Here is an 18,060-nt window from a genome sequence, read left to right on the forward strand (position 1 = left end):
GCTATTTTTAATCCATTCAGAACTATAACCTAGGTGCGTCGGGGAGGCGCGGGGGGAAACATGCACAGCACACGACAAAAAGATCACGTGTGTCCCACCACATCATCACCACCAACACCAGTCCGTCCTCAGCGGCTGCCGTGCAGGACGCGCTGTTGGAAGGATGGAGGGATGGGGCAGAGAAGATGGAGGACGAGAGAGAGGGAGAGGGTGACACACATCAGGTCTGCTGTTAATAGCACAGACAGGACCAGAATAGCAGGGCGTCGCGGGAGGAAAGAGACTCTGTGCCCTCGGCATCTTGATTTTCAGAAAACAGAGACGGTCAGCATCATATACAGATATCTATATCTATCGATAGATAGATCGATAGATATGTTTATACATGGAGAGAGATACATATTTATATATTTATATGTATACACACATACATTATATGGATGAGGGAGGACTGCGTTGTGTGTTCATAAACAGCCCATATCTCACACTCACACACACACACACACACACACACACACACACACACACACACACACACACACACACACACACCTGTCTTTGTCCTTGAGAAGACACTCGCCAGACGTTTAGTAGGTGTGTAACCAGTCTTTGGGGACCGACCCCAGTTGGGACTCCACCTTCATTATCGACACCACCACCTCGCCCCCGCCCCCCCCCCCCCTCCTTTCCCTTTCTTCCTCCCTTCCGCCGAAGCTCCGCTCGCCGCTTCCCCGCACAGCCGCAGTCCACGGCAATGCGCCGTTAACCGCCTCTCGCTCCTCTCCTCCTCCTCCTCCTCCTCCTGCTTCTTCTTCCTCCATCCATCCATCCTCCCCGTCTTGAGGCCAGGGGAGAGAGAAGCAGCGTTTGCACCCACGCACACGCCCCTCCATCCTCCATCCGTCCCCCGGGTTGCGCCGCAGCATCCGCGCCGCATGTGATGGACTCGGGCGGCTGCAGCTCCTCCAGATAGACGGCCAGGAAGTCTCACCTCGCGGAGTCAAGGTAAGGCCGACCGACAGACAAACTGACGGCGGATTCGAGCATCTTTGTACATGCATGTAGCGGAGGGGGGTGCAGCCTGCGCGCAGACACACACAACACAAACACACACCTCTTTGCATCACCTCCATCTCCTCCAGCATCATTGTGCTGACGTGGAGCCGCTCCCGCGTCTCTCTTGTGCAAGGTGTAGATAGTGGAAGCGGCACCATATGTCCCTCCCTCATCCCTCATCCCTTAGCCCGCTTCACGACGGGATGGATCCATGGCGGCTGCATGCAGACGACATGGACCTGCATGGCGAGTACCGTGCGTGGAGAGCAGCTCCGGCAGTCCTACAGCAGCCTGACTGGCTTTTTTTTTTTTGCCGGCGGTGGCAGAAAGTTATCGACAGTTGCTCGCCTTGTAAGGCCGCCTTGATTATTTACGTGCAAGACGCGCACCTCTTAATATATATATATATTTTTTTAAAATATTCCATTCTCGGGCGCAGATGGATGCTGATGGTTGCGTGCGGCGTGCGTGTGCGTTCGCTCCGCAGCATTTTGCAGGCCGCTGCGAGTTATTAGAACCGAGTTGTCACTCCTCTGGTGAGATGCGTGACAAGCTTAGTGTCTTCCGCACGCACGCAAGCACACACACACACAAAATCTTCATGCTGCACAGTTATTTATTATTCAAAGCCGGAGGAGGAACCTGAAAATACGGCTTGTTTATTTCTAAGGCTTCTTAATGAGAAAAGCAGGTGTGCACAGGGGAGACGGGGCAGACATCACTGTTTCTGTCATGACTGCATTAAATAGTAACATTTGCAGATTAGTTTGACAGACATTTCAGATTTGTGTGAAATCCACCTCGACTGTTTTCCCGTTTTTACCCCCTACAACCTGACAATCAGTGTATTCGTTTGTTGCCACTTTCAGACGGGGGGCACCATGAGTGAAGGGCCAGCGGTCACAACCAGCTGGCTGACCCCTGACCCCACGGCGTGGGCCAGCGGAGGTGGGGGCCTGGTGGACAACAGCACGGGCCTGGGCACCTTCCCGCCGGAGTCGCTCCCCCCGAGCCAGATGCCGTTGCTCATCAACCCCTGGGACATCGTGCTGTGCTCGTCGGGGACCCTGATCGCCTGCGAGAACGCCCTGGTGGTGCTGGTCATCTGGCAGAACCCGGCCCTGCGAGCCCCCATGTTCCTGCTGATCGGTAGCCTGGCGCTGGCCGACCTGCTGGCCGGCCTCGGCCTGGTGCTCCACTTCACCTGTGCCTACCTGCTGCGCTCGGACGCGGCGCAGCTGCTGACCGTGGGCCTGGTGGTGGCCTCCTTCTCCGCCTCTGTCTTCAGCCTGCTGGCCATCACCATCGACCGCTACCTGTCGCTCTACTACGCCCTCACCTACAACTCGGAGCGGACGGCCGCCTTCACCTACACCATGCTGGTGCTGCTGTGGGGCCTATCGCTGTGTCTGGGCCTGCTGCCCGTCACGGGCGTCAACTGCCTGGCGGAGGAGGCCACGTGCAGCGTGGTGCGCCCGCTCACCAAGAACAACATCGCCGTGCTCTCCGTCTCCTTCCTGCTGCTCTTCGGCCTCATGCTGCAGCTCTACGTACAGATCTGCAAGATCGTGATGCGCCACGCCCACCAGATCGCCCTGCAGCACCACTTCCTGGCCGCCACGCCCCACTACGTCACCACGCGGAAGGGCGTGTCCACGCTGGCCATCATCCTGGGCACCTTCGCCGCCTGCTGGATGCCGTTCACCGTCTACTCACTGATCGCGGACTACACCTACCCGCCGCTCTACACCTACGCCACGCTGGTGCCCGCCACCTACAACTCGGTCATCAACCCCGTCATCTACGCCTTCCGCAACCAGGAGATCCAGAAGGCGCTGTGGCTGGTGTGCTGCGGCTGCGTTCCGGCGAGCGTGGCCCAGCGTGCTCGGACCCCCAGCGACGTCTGACGCCCCCACCGCGGAGCCAGAGCCAGGTGGGAAGAGAGACGAGGAGGCGGCCTGGGTTCAGCTCTGCTCCGCACACCCCGGCCCGGTCCTGGCGGTGTGAAAACAGAGCGGTAGCACCGGTCGGTGGGGTGGGAGGTCAGGGTGGGTGTGGTGGGGGAGGGGAGCAGCTGGCAGAAGGTCACTAGTTTGGATGGGAGGCGCTCTTTAGCTCACCACACCAGGGCGTAGGTATCTCATTGTCTTCCCCCACCCTCCCCTCTTTAACCCGAGCCACGCCCTTCCTCTGTTCTGCAGAGAGCGCGCGCAGAGTGTCACGTGTTACCGGCAGCCGCTGTATATAGATATTTAAAAAAACAAAAACAAATGTGCATATAGTTATCAGCACTGGAGTTTTTTGAGGGGGTTGACACGTGCTTTTATTTCTACCCCCCCTCCTCCTCACGGCACGGCAGGATTATTTGTCTGCGCCCCTGTGCGTGCGTGCGTGCGTGTGCGCGCGCGTGCATAAGCGAGCGTTTGCGTGCGTAAAAGCGCACGGGGAGATTAACAAAGCGGTGCGTGCGCTGCGGGAGAGAGAGAGGGAGAGAAGGAGGCCGCGGATGAATGCGCAGGCCTTTCCACATAAAGCCCCGTCTGTGGAGCAGCATCCCGGCATCCTCCACTGCTGCACTCGGAACGTGCGTCGAAAGCTAAATAGTCGCGCGCGGTGGCGCTAAAAATAGACCCCGGGCGCTCTGTGATCCGCGCCCTGCGTCCTCCACACAGACGCCGGTGGAGGAGAACCAAACCACTGCGTGTCCTCCTCTCCTCTCCTCTCCTCTCCTCTCCGCTCCTCGCCTCTCCAATTTATCTCTCGTCTTCTTCTTTTTGTCCGTGGATGGTGCGCGTGAATGTGTCTAAGCCATGCTTGGCGTTCAGGAGGCTCGAGACAAAAGGCCCACCGGGAGACATGGCCACTGGCCCCTCCTTTATGTTTTATTTTTTTGACCAAGGACTGAGGCATCATTGGGATGTATAGGAGAAATGACCATCGGATTATGTAACCACCTTATAGTCCCCTTGTCTTTCACGTTCAATTGGAGATTACTCGTGACTTTATGAATGTATGGAGGCTGTTATGTAATGTAATGTTCATTTTGGTTGATCGGAGTGAGGGCCCACTAATTCGCAGACAATTAATTAGGATGATGCAAAAGGATGTCAGAAGTCAGTGTTTAGGATAATGAAAATGAGAATTAGAGTGTTTTTCTGTCTTAGCTGAATCTCTAGATCTACAAACACGAGCATAGATTTGAAGTGAAAACACATTAGTGGATTATTTGCGGTGACATTTGATCTTGGCTCTTGGCTCCTATAGAGCGTCACACCGACCACGTAATACCCCGATTGCATGATTGGAGTGTTATTTGCATGCGACATGCACACCTCTAGTTGATTAAAGTGCATCACAAGGGTCAAGTGTCACGGTCCCCCGACATTAGCATGACTTTAGGCACTTACTGTGCATCTGAGTCCCACTGTGGAGCTCTATTGCGATCAATCGGAAACACCAGATGGCCACAGATGTCGGACCCACCCCTTTGAGAAATATATATATAGAGGGTTTTATTTACAATGTTGCTGGAAAGTTTCAAATCTACTGGGCGTTCAGACAGCGCTTCTTCCAGTCTAAATCCACATGCCAGCTGCTCTGAGTTATTTATATTTCTACTTTTTTTTTTTGCCTCAAAAGTAGGTTTGCAGGCTCATCACCAACATGCTCGCTGATCCCTCGCTCCCACGGCATCATGTCAGCAATAACTAGCCTCTGAACGGTAGTTATTTTATAGACCTGCAGCAATACTCAGACAGCAATAACATCAGTGTCCCACCGTGACTTTCCTCTTGTAGTTTGAAGTGCCATAACGGTCACTCGGGCGGCGGCTGTGTTGTGGCGGAGCTGCAAGTGATGCCCCGCGGATCGATCTTTTCAAATAAGTGTTGGATGATAATTCCACGGCGGACCAGATCAAACGACTCATTTGTCACCACTGCCTCATTCATCGCATTGTGTATTTTTTTTCTTTCTTTTTTCCTTGGATGAATTTGTGAACACTTTTTGTAATCAAGTGAACCGTCCTCAGTGTTGTTGCCTTGAGTGTCAGTGTGGAATTCAGGGGCTCGTGTTGAAAAAAAAAAACAAACCCACATCATACTGACTGACTTGCACGGCCTCCCGCGTGCGTGGACATGCGTGTTTATGTGTGTGTGTGTGTGTGTGTGTGTGTGTGTGTGTTTGTAATCCAGCAGCTCAGCAGACCATAATCAGTCTCCTCATGTTGTCGGAGGGGCCGGGAAGGGAGGTCGAACGGGGCCGAGACATGAAAACTTCCTGTTGACCTCCTGACCTCTGGGGATAATGCTGCCAGTCTTCCTGTCATTTCTTAAAATGAAGTGGCCTCGTCGCGTGTTTTGCAGAGCTATTTTGACCACAGATTGGACCTATAGGGATGCAGAAGCTCCAGCACTTCAAGCCAAAGTGAGAGGGACTCTGAGTGAACTGGACTCCTCGTCCTGCTGTACGATTCCGCTACTTTGCTGAACACGACTTTCGATCAATCTGGTTGTCGCAGGCGTCCGCTGGGTGACCTCTGAATGATTCTATGAGCTAACAAAAAGGCCACTTCCAAATATCAAGACAATGCTTCGTTCTCACCTCCTTACTGCCTCTCTTCTCAGTGGCCACAGTGAAGGCATTTGAGCAGTCTTCGTACTTCTGGTCCAAGATCAGGTGCATTGAGCTAAATAATTATAAGAACTACAATTATTATTATTATTAATAATAATGATAATAATAATAATAATAATTATAATAATAACAATAATAATAATAATAATAATAATAATAATAATAATAAAGAGAGAGCTAGCAAGGAGGCCCGGCAGCGTTTTCTTAGGTTTTGGGATGTTGCCTGTTTATGTGAACTTGTGCACAGTGTCAGACTAAAATCCTGTCGTTATTCAAAGAGCACCAACAGGTCTGGCTGGCACGTCAGCAACCCATCACAAACTCTTGTTCCTTTACCTTTGGAGAAAAAAAAAAGTCTATTTTGTTATATTCATTGAGAAGTTCTATTTTTTTCCCACTGTTGTCCGGCCTGGATTCTTTGCAATTCTGGAGTTGTATAAATATATCGGCGCTGTAAAAGCCTTCTTCTGAATGTAGTAATAATCAAATTGTCTAACTGATGTGCCCCTCCTCCACTCATTTTTGTTTCTGTAAATATGGCATGCCGAAGAGGAGGGACTCGGAATACACCGTGCATGGTGCTACCAAAGCCGGTCCAATTTGGGGAAGGTACGAGTTTGGGGTCGCACCATTTTGAAAACGAGTTCTCTCTGAATGACATTCCTCCACCTTGGCTGTTGACGGTAGAATCCCTCTTCTGTTCAGTTCTGTGATTCAATATGCAGCAGAGTTTGAAGGCTGGCTAACGAACGAGGGACGGGAAGCGGATCCCCGCGCGGAGGATGTCGGGTTGGGGGGGGGGGTGCAAATGTAGACGGTGTACAACTTTTCCTGCCTGGTGAATGTTTCTCCTCCCGTGCAGCCGACAGTATTGTCGAGAGTTTTTAAATTGTTGAGCAGGTGTAAACAAGGGCTTCGTATCCAAGAATAGTAAGAGGCTGTGATTTTGGATGTACTCCGTGTCTGTATACAGCACCTGTTAATCTGATGAATGGTTTCACAGTGTAATAATACACAAAGTTGTTTCTGAAGCAGCAATCGGGGGAGGGAGGGATTGGCAAAATGTGTAGCCAAAAACAGAAGGGTGTTTTGTTTATGAGGAGGAGGAGGAGGAGGAGGAGGGCATCTTTTTGCTGGTAACTAATCTAGAGCTAAATATCAAAACTCTCAAGGGCCTGTGAGTGCATGTGTGTGTGTGTTTTGAGGGGTGGGGTGGGGGATGGGAAGAGGAGGCGGTAGGACACCACGGTAACAGCATCTTGTGTAGACGTATGCATAGTTTTCAATGTGAAATGCACTTTATTTTTGAGATAAAAATGGCACAACGAATAAAGTATCTGCAAAATGAAACGTATAGAAACGATAATCAACATGCACTAACTTAACTGAGATATTGTAAAAAAAAAAAAAAAAGAAAAAAGAAAAAAAAAGATGAGGAAAAAAAAAAAGGTTTGTGTGAACGTGGTGTCTATTTTTCCAAGGTGTTGGTTGTACTTTTTATTGCTTTGGTTTGTTCACTCAATTGAGAAATCTTGTTAATTTTTGTATTAAAAAAACAAACAAATGTGCTGTGCATAAAACTCCTGCCTCGGCTAATTTGTTCTCCGCACTTCCACCCCCCCTCCACTTTTCACATTTTCTCGTTTCCCTGGCTATGCCATCTTGGCTGTGCCGTCGCCATGGTAACCCAAGTCTCCAAAGACAGGTATGACTCGCCTGTGAGTGAGTGACGTCCAGTAAAGAGCCAGACGAGCGTCGGTCCAGACGGGATCCTTCATTCATCACTTTATTTTTCTCTGGGGGTCAAAGGTTACAGAGTTCACACTAGCATATACATGACTTCCGCCACCACCGGGCTACCCCGCGCCCTCCCACTCCCACACAGCAGCGATCGACTGTGGACGCGGATGAGTCGATCAAATCTCATATTCGGGATCAATGCGACTTTTTAACAGAGCGCCCTGCCGTCGGCCCTGGAACGCAGCGTTTAAACAGCCTTGCCTCCCCCCCTTGGCGGCTCCATCATCAACACTTACAGTTATCGACGTGTTAAAAACTCAACTCGGGATCTACAGCAAGTATTTCAGTATAAACATTTAAAAAAAGAAAAGAAAAGACAGTTACATCGGTTAGCTCAAGAGGAAGGTTTCTAAACGGTCTAACACTCTCAAGCTTCAGCTACGCATGAAAGAAGCACCGGTACAGTGTTACGTCAGGTAGAGAGAAACAGCCACCGGGGTGTCGTCACGATGCTTCTTTTAAATAAGTGTTTAAATCAGTGGTCAGCATTTTAGTATACTTGAGTGTTTTTTTTCAGTGTTTATGCACGTTGAATACACCCCCATATCTCCAGTTTTGGACTATTCAGCTTATATCAACCTACAGCGTGTGACTTTTGTGTAGGTGTTCAATGTGTTTCCAGCAAATAAGTGTGCAACAACCGCGTGGGTGTGGTACAGTGGGCATTCTTTCAAGTGAGTGTGTGACGGACTGATTCGCGCGTCTCCAGTGGTTATCCTCCCTTTGTCTTTAAAGATGAAAAAAAACACAGTTAATCCGACCAGTCGTTTTCCTCCAGCTCTGATTCATCCTCGGAGTCTGAGTATTCCACGGCGATGCGCCGCGACAGGATGGTGGCGACGTCGTTGCCCACAGGCTCTCTCTTGGCCTGCTGCTCCTGTTGCTCTTGAACCTTTTTCAGTTGGATGCCTGTAAAAACAAAATACGTGAGTCGACAAGATGGGTTTCCAGATAAACCAGGGGTGGGCAAACCTTTTGACTGGTTTTTGACTACATATGCCATGATATATTTTTTCCTCCTACGAGGTGGCTCACCAAAACACTCCATCCATCTGCAGCTGCTCCCGCCCCTATGTTAAAATTTAGAACCCATTGTGGCCCCACCAGTCAAATAGTTTGCCCACCCCTGTAGTAACTACAATACGCAATGTCACTGTCTACAATTACAACGAACAAGAAACACAAAGTAAATTGAAATTGTCTATAAAGCTTTCTCTCCAACATCGTACTTTCAATACTGCTTCATTGAAACGGCACTGATTGCACTCGAGGTCCAGCATTTAAATTCAAGGTAGTTTTAAAAGGTTACACAAATGAATGTTGCTTTGAGGAGAACACTCACATTTGCATAATAAAAACAGCACTTGTGGGCACTGCGGGCACACACACACACACACACACACACACACACACACACACACACACACACGCTCGCGCCAGCGCTCTTACCCATGCGTATGGCCGCCAGTAGATCACTGCGGGCATCGTTGACCGCCGCGTTCTCAGGGGCGGCGGCGGCGGCGGAGGCCATCTTGTGGGTTGTGAGGTGGGAGGCACCAGCAGGGAGGGGGAGAGGTGGGGGACCAGGGGGAGGCGGAGCGGCGTGCGCCCCGGATACAGGTGGCGGGGGCAGAGCGTAGCCGCCGACCCCGGCCATTGGCCCCGGGGACATGGGGCCCCCTGGAGGTGAGGCAAAGGCTGTTTGGGCAGAAGGGATGAGGGGCGCTGGGGGCGGGGGAGGGGGGCCGGTGTTGGCGTAGCCGTCCATGCTGCAAGAAAGTAGGGAGGTCAAACATTCATTCATGTTAAGAGGACAGAGGCAATATATGGAATTGCAAAATTTGCACTTTAATGAAGTTCATTCCAAAGCACCGAGCAAGTAGTTGAAGAAGTAATTTGATTACTTTTTAAAGGAGTAATTTAAAAGTAATTACTTTTATGGCGTAATCTCAACGTGTTAGGATTGTACACCACTAGGTGGCAGCGCTAACTCAGATCACCAGCACTGAATGAGGGAATTTATGAACGAGGATCTAAATCCATCCATCCATCCATTTTCTATACCCGCTTCCCCCTGCACCCAGGGGGGCGGACCCCCACTCTCACTACGGCCGCCTCATATTCTCCTCTTTTTGGGCTTGCAGAGAACACACAGAAAGGGCCCAGACCCGGGATTGAACATGCAACCTTCTTGCCGTGAGGCGACAGTGTTAACCACTGCACCACCGTGTCGCCCAGATCTAAATCCCTCATAATTTAAAACATGCAAAATGTCCCTGACCCTGATCCCTGATGTTTACCTGTAGTCCAATGGTGGAAGGGACATGGAGCCGCCGTTCATGGCCTCAGCAGGTGGAGGAGGCAGCGGGACTTGGTGGTGGTGGTGGGGGCGGCCCAACGTCCCGCCCTGATAGGCCATCATGTTCCGGCCCCGGCCGTCGTGCTCTCCTCCTGCACGAGGGCCGTGCCCTGCCGCCATCTGTGCGGCCAGGACGCTGGGCGGGGGGCCCGAGTAGGTGTGGGCGTGGCCGGCGTGGTTCATTGAGTTGGGGTAGTGGTGTGGATCCAGGCCGTGGCCCCTGCAGGAGATGAGGAGATGGTGAGAAGGGAACGGAGAAAAACGGATTTTAAAGCTGGAGTGAAGCAATAAAAACTGTAAATAGATGAAGCAAGGCAGCGCACCTGTTCTCCGGCGACATGGAGCCCTCAGAGGAAGCCCCTCGGTCCCTGTGTATGGTGTGTCGGTGGTCCGGCCTCAGCTCTTTGTCCAGAGCCATCATGTTCCACTCCTGGCGGCGGTTCCTCGCCTTGCGGACCTTCTTCACCTCCCTCTGCAGTGTCCCATCCACACAACGACGCTGCTCCTAACGTGCGGGCAAAGAGAGCGTTGGTGCATTTCTTTTAGGAAAAACAGATCCCTCACGGCACTTTGTTGATCATTCAAAATATGAACTGAATTTGGGCACAGGCCAAACATCAGCAAACTATCAAAAATGTAAAAAAAAATGTACTGAATGATAAATACTATTTGTGAGATCTCTGAGGAATGACTCTACCTTTTGCTTCCTCTTTTCTTTTCTCTTGTCCTCTGTGTCCTGCAGCATCTTCTCCTTCCAGAGGTCAAAGAAGTAGGAAGGATCGGTGTAGAACTTGAGCGCTTCCTTGTGATCGTCCCTGTGATTAAGAAAGTGAGAAGTTAACGAGAGGTGGGAGGTAATTTCAAGACACTGTGTGGCCTGTGGGAAGGCGTTCGAAGTTAACAATGTAAATGCTTGTTTTTTAGTTTAAAAAAAAAAAGAGAAACAGAGGGAAGAGGAAGATCGCGTGCTGTGTATTTGGGGTTTGGAGTTGGATTCCCGCAGGGGTGCTAAATATGTAATGCTGTGAAAGCACGCTGGATGAAGGCAGGAACCAAAGAGCAGCAAAAGTGCTGCTTCACTGTGAATGTAGGCCAGAGATTTTCCATTATCAAATCAGGAACGGTGTTGCTACTGTTTCCTCTATCGACGTTATGAAGTGGGACGCACAGCCTCTGTTAACAACCTTTTTTTCTGACCAAAACCAGACGATAACTAAATAAAAAATAATTCACAAGGACTGAGATGATGACGAGGTGTATTAACATTTTGTCTGCCAGAGACGAGATCCAATCAGATTTCACATTTGATATGAAAAAATAAAATAAAACAAAGATATCAGGAATCGACTAAATCTACTGTAATTTTAGTCGACTAAAACGATTAGGATATTTCGTCAACTAAAACTAGACTAAAACTAAAACAATTTAGATGGTTAAATTATGACTAAAAATAAATAACATTTTAGTCAAAAGACTATGACTAAAATTAAATCAGATTTTGCTGTCAAAATTAACTGCTCCGGACACGCGTTCACATCTCTGACCTGTAGGAGGAGAGGATGTTGAGGGGCGGCGGCTTGTCGCTCAGGTTGCACATCTCTCTGACAGGGTTGGGCACGCTGCTCTTGGACACCACCTGCTGGTCCTGAGTGGTGGAGCTCTTGAAGGCCTTCCTCATGTTGATGTCTTGCAGGGAGACTGCGAGAAGAGGGAGGAGAATGAGGCGACAAACACAGGGTTAACGGACCCAGCCCTAGCCGAGCGCCATGCCAGCACCGACCTTCCTCCACCGTGGAGTCGAGCTGCGTGACCTTGACCGCCAGCCGGTCGATGCGATCCTGCAGAGAGTTGGCACGCAGATAGAAGGTGTTGGCCTCGTTGAACAGCTCGCCAAATATATCCTCTGCATGTTTACCTGGAAATGACCGGGACAGAGATGGGATACTTGAGAGAAATACAAAGGCCCGCGCGGGTCAGTGTGTGGAGTCGATCGGACCCCCGAGGGGCCGGAGTCCGATCGATACGACGGTAATGGAACGCAACGTGAACTCTTGAAGAGTCCGGTGCAGGAAATGGCGTCTGATGCGGCTCTTTATAGCAACAGGGCTTATTGATAGCAGAACTGCTATGACTTGTGTGAGGCAGTCTCACCGCCTCACAGTCTGGCTGACGAGGAGCAAAGCAGCCCAGAAATGATTGGATAAATTAAAACATTCTAAACGCCGTTGCTGCCTTTTTTTTATGCTCGCGTCCCGCGAGTTTTTGGGAAATTAAGTAGACAAGTGGAGACGACCCTGCTTTGTAATAATCATCTGCCTCGGGGAAAAACAATGGGCTTAATGAAGCATGAGCCTCTGTGGGTTTCGGGCCTTGATGGGTAAATGCTTCTTCTTTTTTTTTTTTTTTTATTGCGCGCTCGGTAAATTAGTTATTATGACATAGAAACACTCGGGTGAAACAAACAACAGGCTGAAAACCTGCCAAAGACGTTTAAACGCTATAATTTAATAATAGACCACTTTGTTGGAAACGTGGCACGGAAAAGCCACACAGACAGACACGCTGAGGGCTATTTGCGTCCCGCCCGCTGACAGGATGGGCTGCAGGGGGAAAATATTTGGAAGGAAGGAAGGAAGGAAGAGCCTCAGATCCGCGCGCTGAGCCTGTCAACTCTGACCTCTCCTGGGGATTCTTAGGGCGCACAAACACACATGAGCACGCTGACATGCGCTGTGTGCAGTGTGCGCAGGAGGCTACACTTAAGGCCATTGTGGACATTTATATATAGCGGCAGCAGCTGCTGTTGAAAGGCCCAATGAGGAATCGTAACCCAACGACAGGCCCAGGAGGCGGCAGAACTGGTTCCAGAAGTGGAAAGAATGGTTTCTAGTTGTCTGTATTTGCGTGAGAGGGACATTGGGTCACAAGATGAACGCCTTTGATGCTCTGATGGCTGCCGAATCAATTACACCAAGATATGAACACACAACCACGCATTGAGCAAAGACAAGTGAATCCATTCTGCTTCTTTGTATGTTTGTTTTGTAGCATAAATTTCAACTTTTTTCATCTAATTTGTCTCCTATTTCTGTTTTATTCTGTAATTACAAACTCAGTGTCTTGCCAGCCTATCATATCCAAATGCAAGATCTGCAAAGCTGATTTAAAATCCTCAAGTATGTGGTAGCTTGAATTTAGATTGAGTGCTTGTTTCTACCCATGACCTTCAGCTCAGCCTTCAGTCTCTCGCAGCGTTTATAGTTGTTTTGACCTTAGGACTACATTCTAGTGAATTCCAAAGGGAAGTAAATTCTCAATAGTAAAAAAAAAAAAAAAAAGGGTTAGACACACTGTACTTTAGCACACCACACTTTGCTGTCAACAAAGTGCATGCATTTTTTCTCATGTTCTGTGTTGAACTTTATCTACAAGCCTTGGTTGGAAGGGGGCCCCTTCCCATCACCAGCCCTCAGGGATTAAGCTCTGGTCAGCTTGTGTTTATACCAGAAAAAAAGGTCTTTGATAAATACCAAGACACACCCACACACACCCACACACACACACACACACACACACACAAACACACGGCTGCTGGGATAAGTCTATTCCTTGCCCCCAGACTGTTCTACCAGAACTGCAACTCTGCCTTCCAGCGACACCGGGCGTCGCAATCGCGGCGAACCCGAAATCAATCACATCCTCGGGATTAGCGGGTGAGGGCATGTGATCCTGTCAAGCCACAAAGAGTCAGCGCGCAATTTAGTGCGCCGTCTGCGGCGCTTTTGTCTTACTCAGGCTGCTGAGCTGACGGATGATGGCCGAGAGCGTGTTGTTCATCACGCACTCCAGCTCGCTGCCGATGCCCTCGGGGAGTTCCCCCCGGCAGAGGTGGCGCGGCTCGATGTTCCTCTTCACCAGCGGCATGGCGAGGCCTCACACCGACACGCACTGCGGAGAGACACAAAAGAAACAAGCTGTTCAGTTCTGTAATTTATTGTGATTAGTGGGATTTTACACACTGGATGTGTTTCAAAAATACACTGGCAGCCAAACGTTTTGACACAAATTACTCTAAATATGCTTATTATGAAAGGGGGCTACTTTGAAGAATTTTAAATATAAAACAAGTTATTTTACGCTTTTATTGTTTCCTACATAATTCCATGTGCATTCATACGTAGGTTTGATGCCTTCAGGGAGCCACTGCAATGTCAATAGTCATGAGAATGAAAGAAAAGACATTGAATGCATAGGGTGGGTCCCAACTTTTGACTGGTAGTGCATACTTACCTTATTTTTCCCTTTTTTTCAATAAAAGAAAAAAAAGACAAAAAGAAAAAAGAAAGAAAAAAAGAAAACAACCCTTCAATCAAAGCCGATTTTCCTGAACTTTTCTGAAACACATCACCAACTTATAATGATAATATGGAGAGCACGTCACATCTCCTAAAGCATCAGCAAGTCTTTTAATGCATTTTTTTTTTTTTTTTACGGCAATGACCAATAGTGTCCCGACAGCAGAAGACTTGTGGTGTGACCAGCAGAGAGATTAAAGCATTAGGGGAGAGAAGATGCCAGCTAATCCCAGACCGGCTTGTCACTGGCCCAGCTGGAACCCGGACACAAACAGAGATTCAGGGATACAGTCAGAGAGACACCAAGAATCACAGGCAGCGACGGGACACGTCAAGAGGAATTTACTCTGCGCTGCTGATTTACTGCCGACGCGAAGAGACTTGGTCATCCAAACTCCAAATTGGAGCATCAAAAGCGCGGCGTTAATCACTGCGCGCCATAGCGGCCATCTTATCGCGGCCTGTTCCTGCTTCCTGTTTTTTCGGACCCAGCCTGCCTCCTGTTTCCCCATCCTCCTTGTGTTACATCTCCCCCTTCCTGGCCGAGCACTCAGCCAGAACAATGCAGCATTGGCCCGAGAAGAAAACCATGAGGACGGACAGGAAGACAGATGGAAATGCTCCTGGTTGGGGAGCGTCTCACAGAAATGTTTTCCTTGAATCTAGTCTGAAGTGCAGTTCAAGAGGCTTTTTTTTCTCTTTTTTTTTACTACACACACAATATTAATAAATAATCCACTACAGAGAAAAGGGAGGATGAGAGAGTGGGAGAAAGAGGAGCTCTGGCGATGAGGCAAACGTCTAAAAATATTCTTCAAATATTGTCTCAGCTGAAGACACCACATATGCAGGGCAGACCAGGCAGAAATGTTGAATTAATACAACTATTAGTATTGTCATAACAACTGCTATTGTCATCAGTAGGAATTGTAGATGTAGGATGACAGATATTTCAGATGGAGACCAATAAGCTCAGCAAGCAGCAGTGCTTTGCTGGATACTGCGGTGATACCAGATTACTGTCACTCCAGCTGGCCAAGACAAGAGAAGGGGACACTTGTGTTGAAGAGGCTGATTCCCACCACCCAGGTCTTCATCTGGCCCTGTTTTCTCAGCCAGCGACCCCCCGCTAAAACCCAGGCAGCCTCATGCCAATAAAAGACAACAAAGGGTAAAATTAAAGAATTGATATGCTGGCACAAAAAACACTAAATACTTTTACTTTTCATTTTAGACTGGAGGTTTCCTTGAATAAGCCCATTTTGGGATTTTTACTTCTCTAGCACTTTTTTTTTGTCTCTGTATTATGGTGCAAAAAAAATTACAGTCAACTAAGTACAGTCAACTTCTAGTAAGAAGCCACGAGTCCCTTTGGAGCTATGAGCCTGCAAATACACTTTGAAAACACGGCTGAGGACAGAAAGGAAGTGGCACAAATGAGGAGGTTTCAGTCCTTTTTTTCTTTTCTTTTTTGCTCTTGCTGTCTGTGTAGCATGACAATCACACAAATGAGGCAAAATAATGAGCAAGCGGGAGGAGGGAGGGCGGGAGGAGGGCCGGGCCGGGCCGGGCGAGGCTTGTGGGAAACGAGGGGAAAAGAAAAGAGGCCGGGTAGAGTGCCTGGAGAGACACCAAGAGGGATGAGGAGGAGAGAGAGGAGACAGTGAGAGGGGACAGTGTGGTGTAATGACAGGAAACACTGTGAAGGAACACTGAGAGGTGGGTGAAGTGTGCGACTATCCGTGTTGTGTGTGTGTGTGTGTGTGTGTGTGTGTGTGTGTGTGTGTGTGTGTGTGAAGGGAGAGGGACTGTATTAGGTGGGGGGATGGGTCCGAATGGGGACCTCAGGGAAGCTGCTGAAAGGTTCCCGGGACAATGGAGCTCCGTTCACACGGCAACAGCGCCGACTCTGCCATGCATCCCCCTCTCCTCCTCCTCCTCCTCGCCGACCTTCTTACGGCCCCCCATCTACTTTTTTTTGCCATGAAAGCGCTGCCAGAAAAAGCTCCTCCTCCTCTTCCTCTTCCTGCTCCTCCTCCTCCTCCTCCTTCTCCTCCTTCAGCCGCCGCTCGCTTTGGGAGAAAGCCGGGGTTGAGGGGGTGAGAGCAAAGCGGAGCAAAGCCTAAACACAAACACCCGCGCTGTGGAGAAACACACCAGCTTATCATCTCCAACACGGATTCTCACTCCCGTGCTGGCGAGCACTCTCCCTTCACACTTGTTTAATTTATGACAGCCCATCATGCAAGCTTTAGGTAAAGCAGGCGCGCAAAACACGTGAAACACGCCCACACAGGCGCCACCAGGTAGCCCCTTAAGTGTCCCATCAGCAGGATGTAAAGCGTCCAATCAGCAGGGGAGCCGCTTTTGATCCTCGCGGTCGTTTATGGTAAAAACACACACTTCCTGCGCCAGTCTTTCAAGACGCCCGTATTTCTCCGGCGACCCGCCGGGACCGAGGAGGCCCTTACTACAGATGTGAGAACTCCATTAAGATTTGAGCGGTCATTAGGAATTTATGAGCCGAGCCGCAGCCTCTTGTGTTGCTGGCTGTTTCGCTGCTGAATGTATGAAAAATGCAGCTCAAGATTACGTCAGGCCACACTGCCCTAAATATGGCCTTCAGATAGAGGTTGCAGTCTGACACCGTGCCATATCCAAGAACACCCCAATATTACGCTGGGGCGACCTGTCCTTTAAACATTCATGAGGAAGTCAAGGCTAAAAATATTCAGGAGGTTTCTGGATGGAGAGTAAGAGGATCTTGGTCAAAAGTTTAACTTCTATGTCTGGCTCTATAATAACAGAAAACAGCCAATCAAAACTGATGACTCATTTATTATCTGTATTATGAGTGCTCAAATGGTGCGGATGTAGCATAACAATAGGCCAGTTCATTTTTAGAGTTTAGAAGTTGGCACAGTGTCTAAAATGATGTCCTAACACATGTGCACTCTGCATGGTTTTTACCTTGTTATGACATTGACAAATGAATTAAAAAATGCGATGCAGGTATAATCATGAGCAATATCTGGAGATTTCTATATCGGCATAAATGCAATTGTTATGTTACATTCTAACAGACCACAGCACGGATATTTCTCACCAGCAATAGTCCTGATTTTCTCCGCACACATGCTTCTAGGACTGACTGACTGCACACACACACACACACACACACACACACACACACACACACACACACACACACACGCTGGTAAACTAATGGCAACCGCGATCAATCACTGTTCCGCACCGTCGCTTCCCGTTACTGATGGAGTGACCCACATCTGTTCATCCGCCGCGGCTGCCGTGGATTTCCGCTAGTTTTAATCAGAAATTTCACCACTCCTCCTCCGTCCGAGTTACACTTGCACGCACCACCAACTATGAATATTGGCCAAATTCACACAAAGGAAAATGCAGAAATTCAGGGCATGTTTGTGTCCGTCTATTATCCACCACTTGGGGGGTTCCGCTCCGACTGACCACTTGGTTTTAGCTAGCTTATAACGAGTCGAGTTTTTTTTTGTAGATATATATATATATACTTTGGACAAACGAGAGTGCAGTCAAAAAACAGAGCCACATTGATTTCACCCTTTCCATCGAACGTGTTATTATGGAGTGTAAAAAGTAGCATAAGACCCTCACCAGTACTTCAATTATTAGAAGATCTCAACCCGTCCGCATGTCCCGTTAGATACTCCCATTAGCTCTTCCATCCTGTGTCCCCCCAGCCAGTCTGGCCACTCCGGGGGAAAATCCTTTGAGGACAACGACGTGTCTGCCGGCTGCGTCCACCAATCACGTCGCCGGACAGGGGCTTTAACACGTGACGGGCTTTCTTCTAAA

General features: G+C 49.2%; 2 protein-coding genes across 2 annotated transcripts; one reads left to right on the forward strand and one right to left on the reverse strand.

Annotated features, from left to right (window-relative positions):
- Positions 1 to 409: 409 nt before the first annotated feature.
- Positions 410 to 3,077, forward strand: gpr12 (G protein-coupled receptor 12). The gene is made up of 2 exons (XM_076050271.1): positions 410 to 1,005; positions 1,926 to 3,077. The coding sequence occupies exon 2, from the start codon at positions 1,938 to 1,940 to the stop codon at positions 2,961 to 2,963; it is 1,026 nt and encodes a 341-aa protein (XP_075906386.1). The 5' UTR covers positions 410 to 1,005; positions 1,926 to 1,937; the 3' UTR covers positions 2,964 to 3,077.
- A 5,120-nt stretch (positions 3,078 to 8,197) lies between these two features.
- wasf3b (WASP family member 3b) lies at positions 8,198 to 18,008 on the reverse strand. Its single transcript, XM_076050268.1, has 9 exons — positions 17,860 to 18,008; positions 13,642 to 13,798; positions 11,631 to 11,765; positions 11,395 to 11,548; positions 10,548 to 10,665; positions 10,174 to 10,355; positions 9,792 to 10,070; positions 8,941 to 9,260; positions 8,198 to 8,400 (listed from the first exon to the last, which is right to left on the reverse strand). The coding sequence occupies exons 2-9, from the start codon at positions 13,772 to 13,774 to the stop codon at positions 8,243 to 8,245; spliced, it is 1,479 nt and encodes a 492-aa protein (XP_075906383.1). The 5' UTR covers positions 13,775 to 13,798; positions 17,860 to 18,008; the 3' UTR covers positions 8,198 to 8,242.
- Positions 18,009 to 18,060: the final 52 nt, after the last annotated feature.

This window comes from Nelusetta ayraudi, unplaced genomic scaffold (assembly GCF_046127955.1).
Source record: "Nelusetta ayraudi isolate G7.1 ecotype Tasmania unplaced genomic scaffold, CSIRO-AGI_Nayr_v1 ptg000127l, whole genome shotgun sequence".
NCBI lineage: Eukaryota > Metazoa > Chordata > Actinopteri > Tetraodontiformes > Monacanthidae > Nelusetta > Nelusetta ayraudi.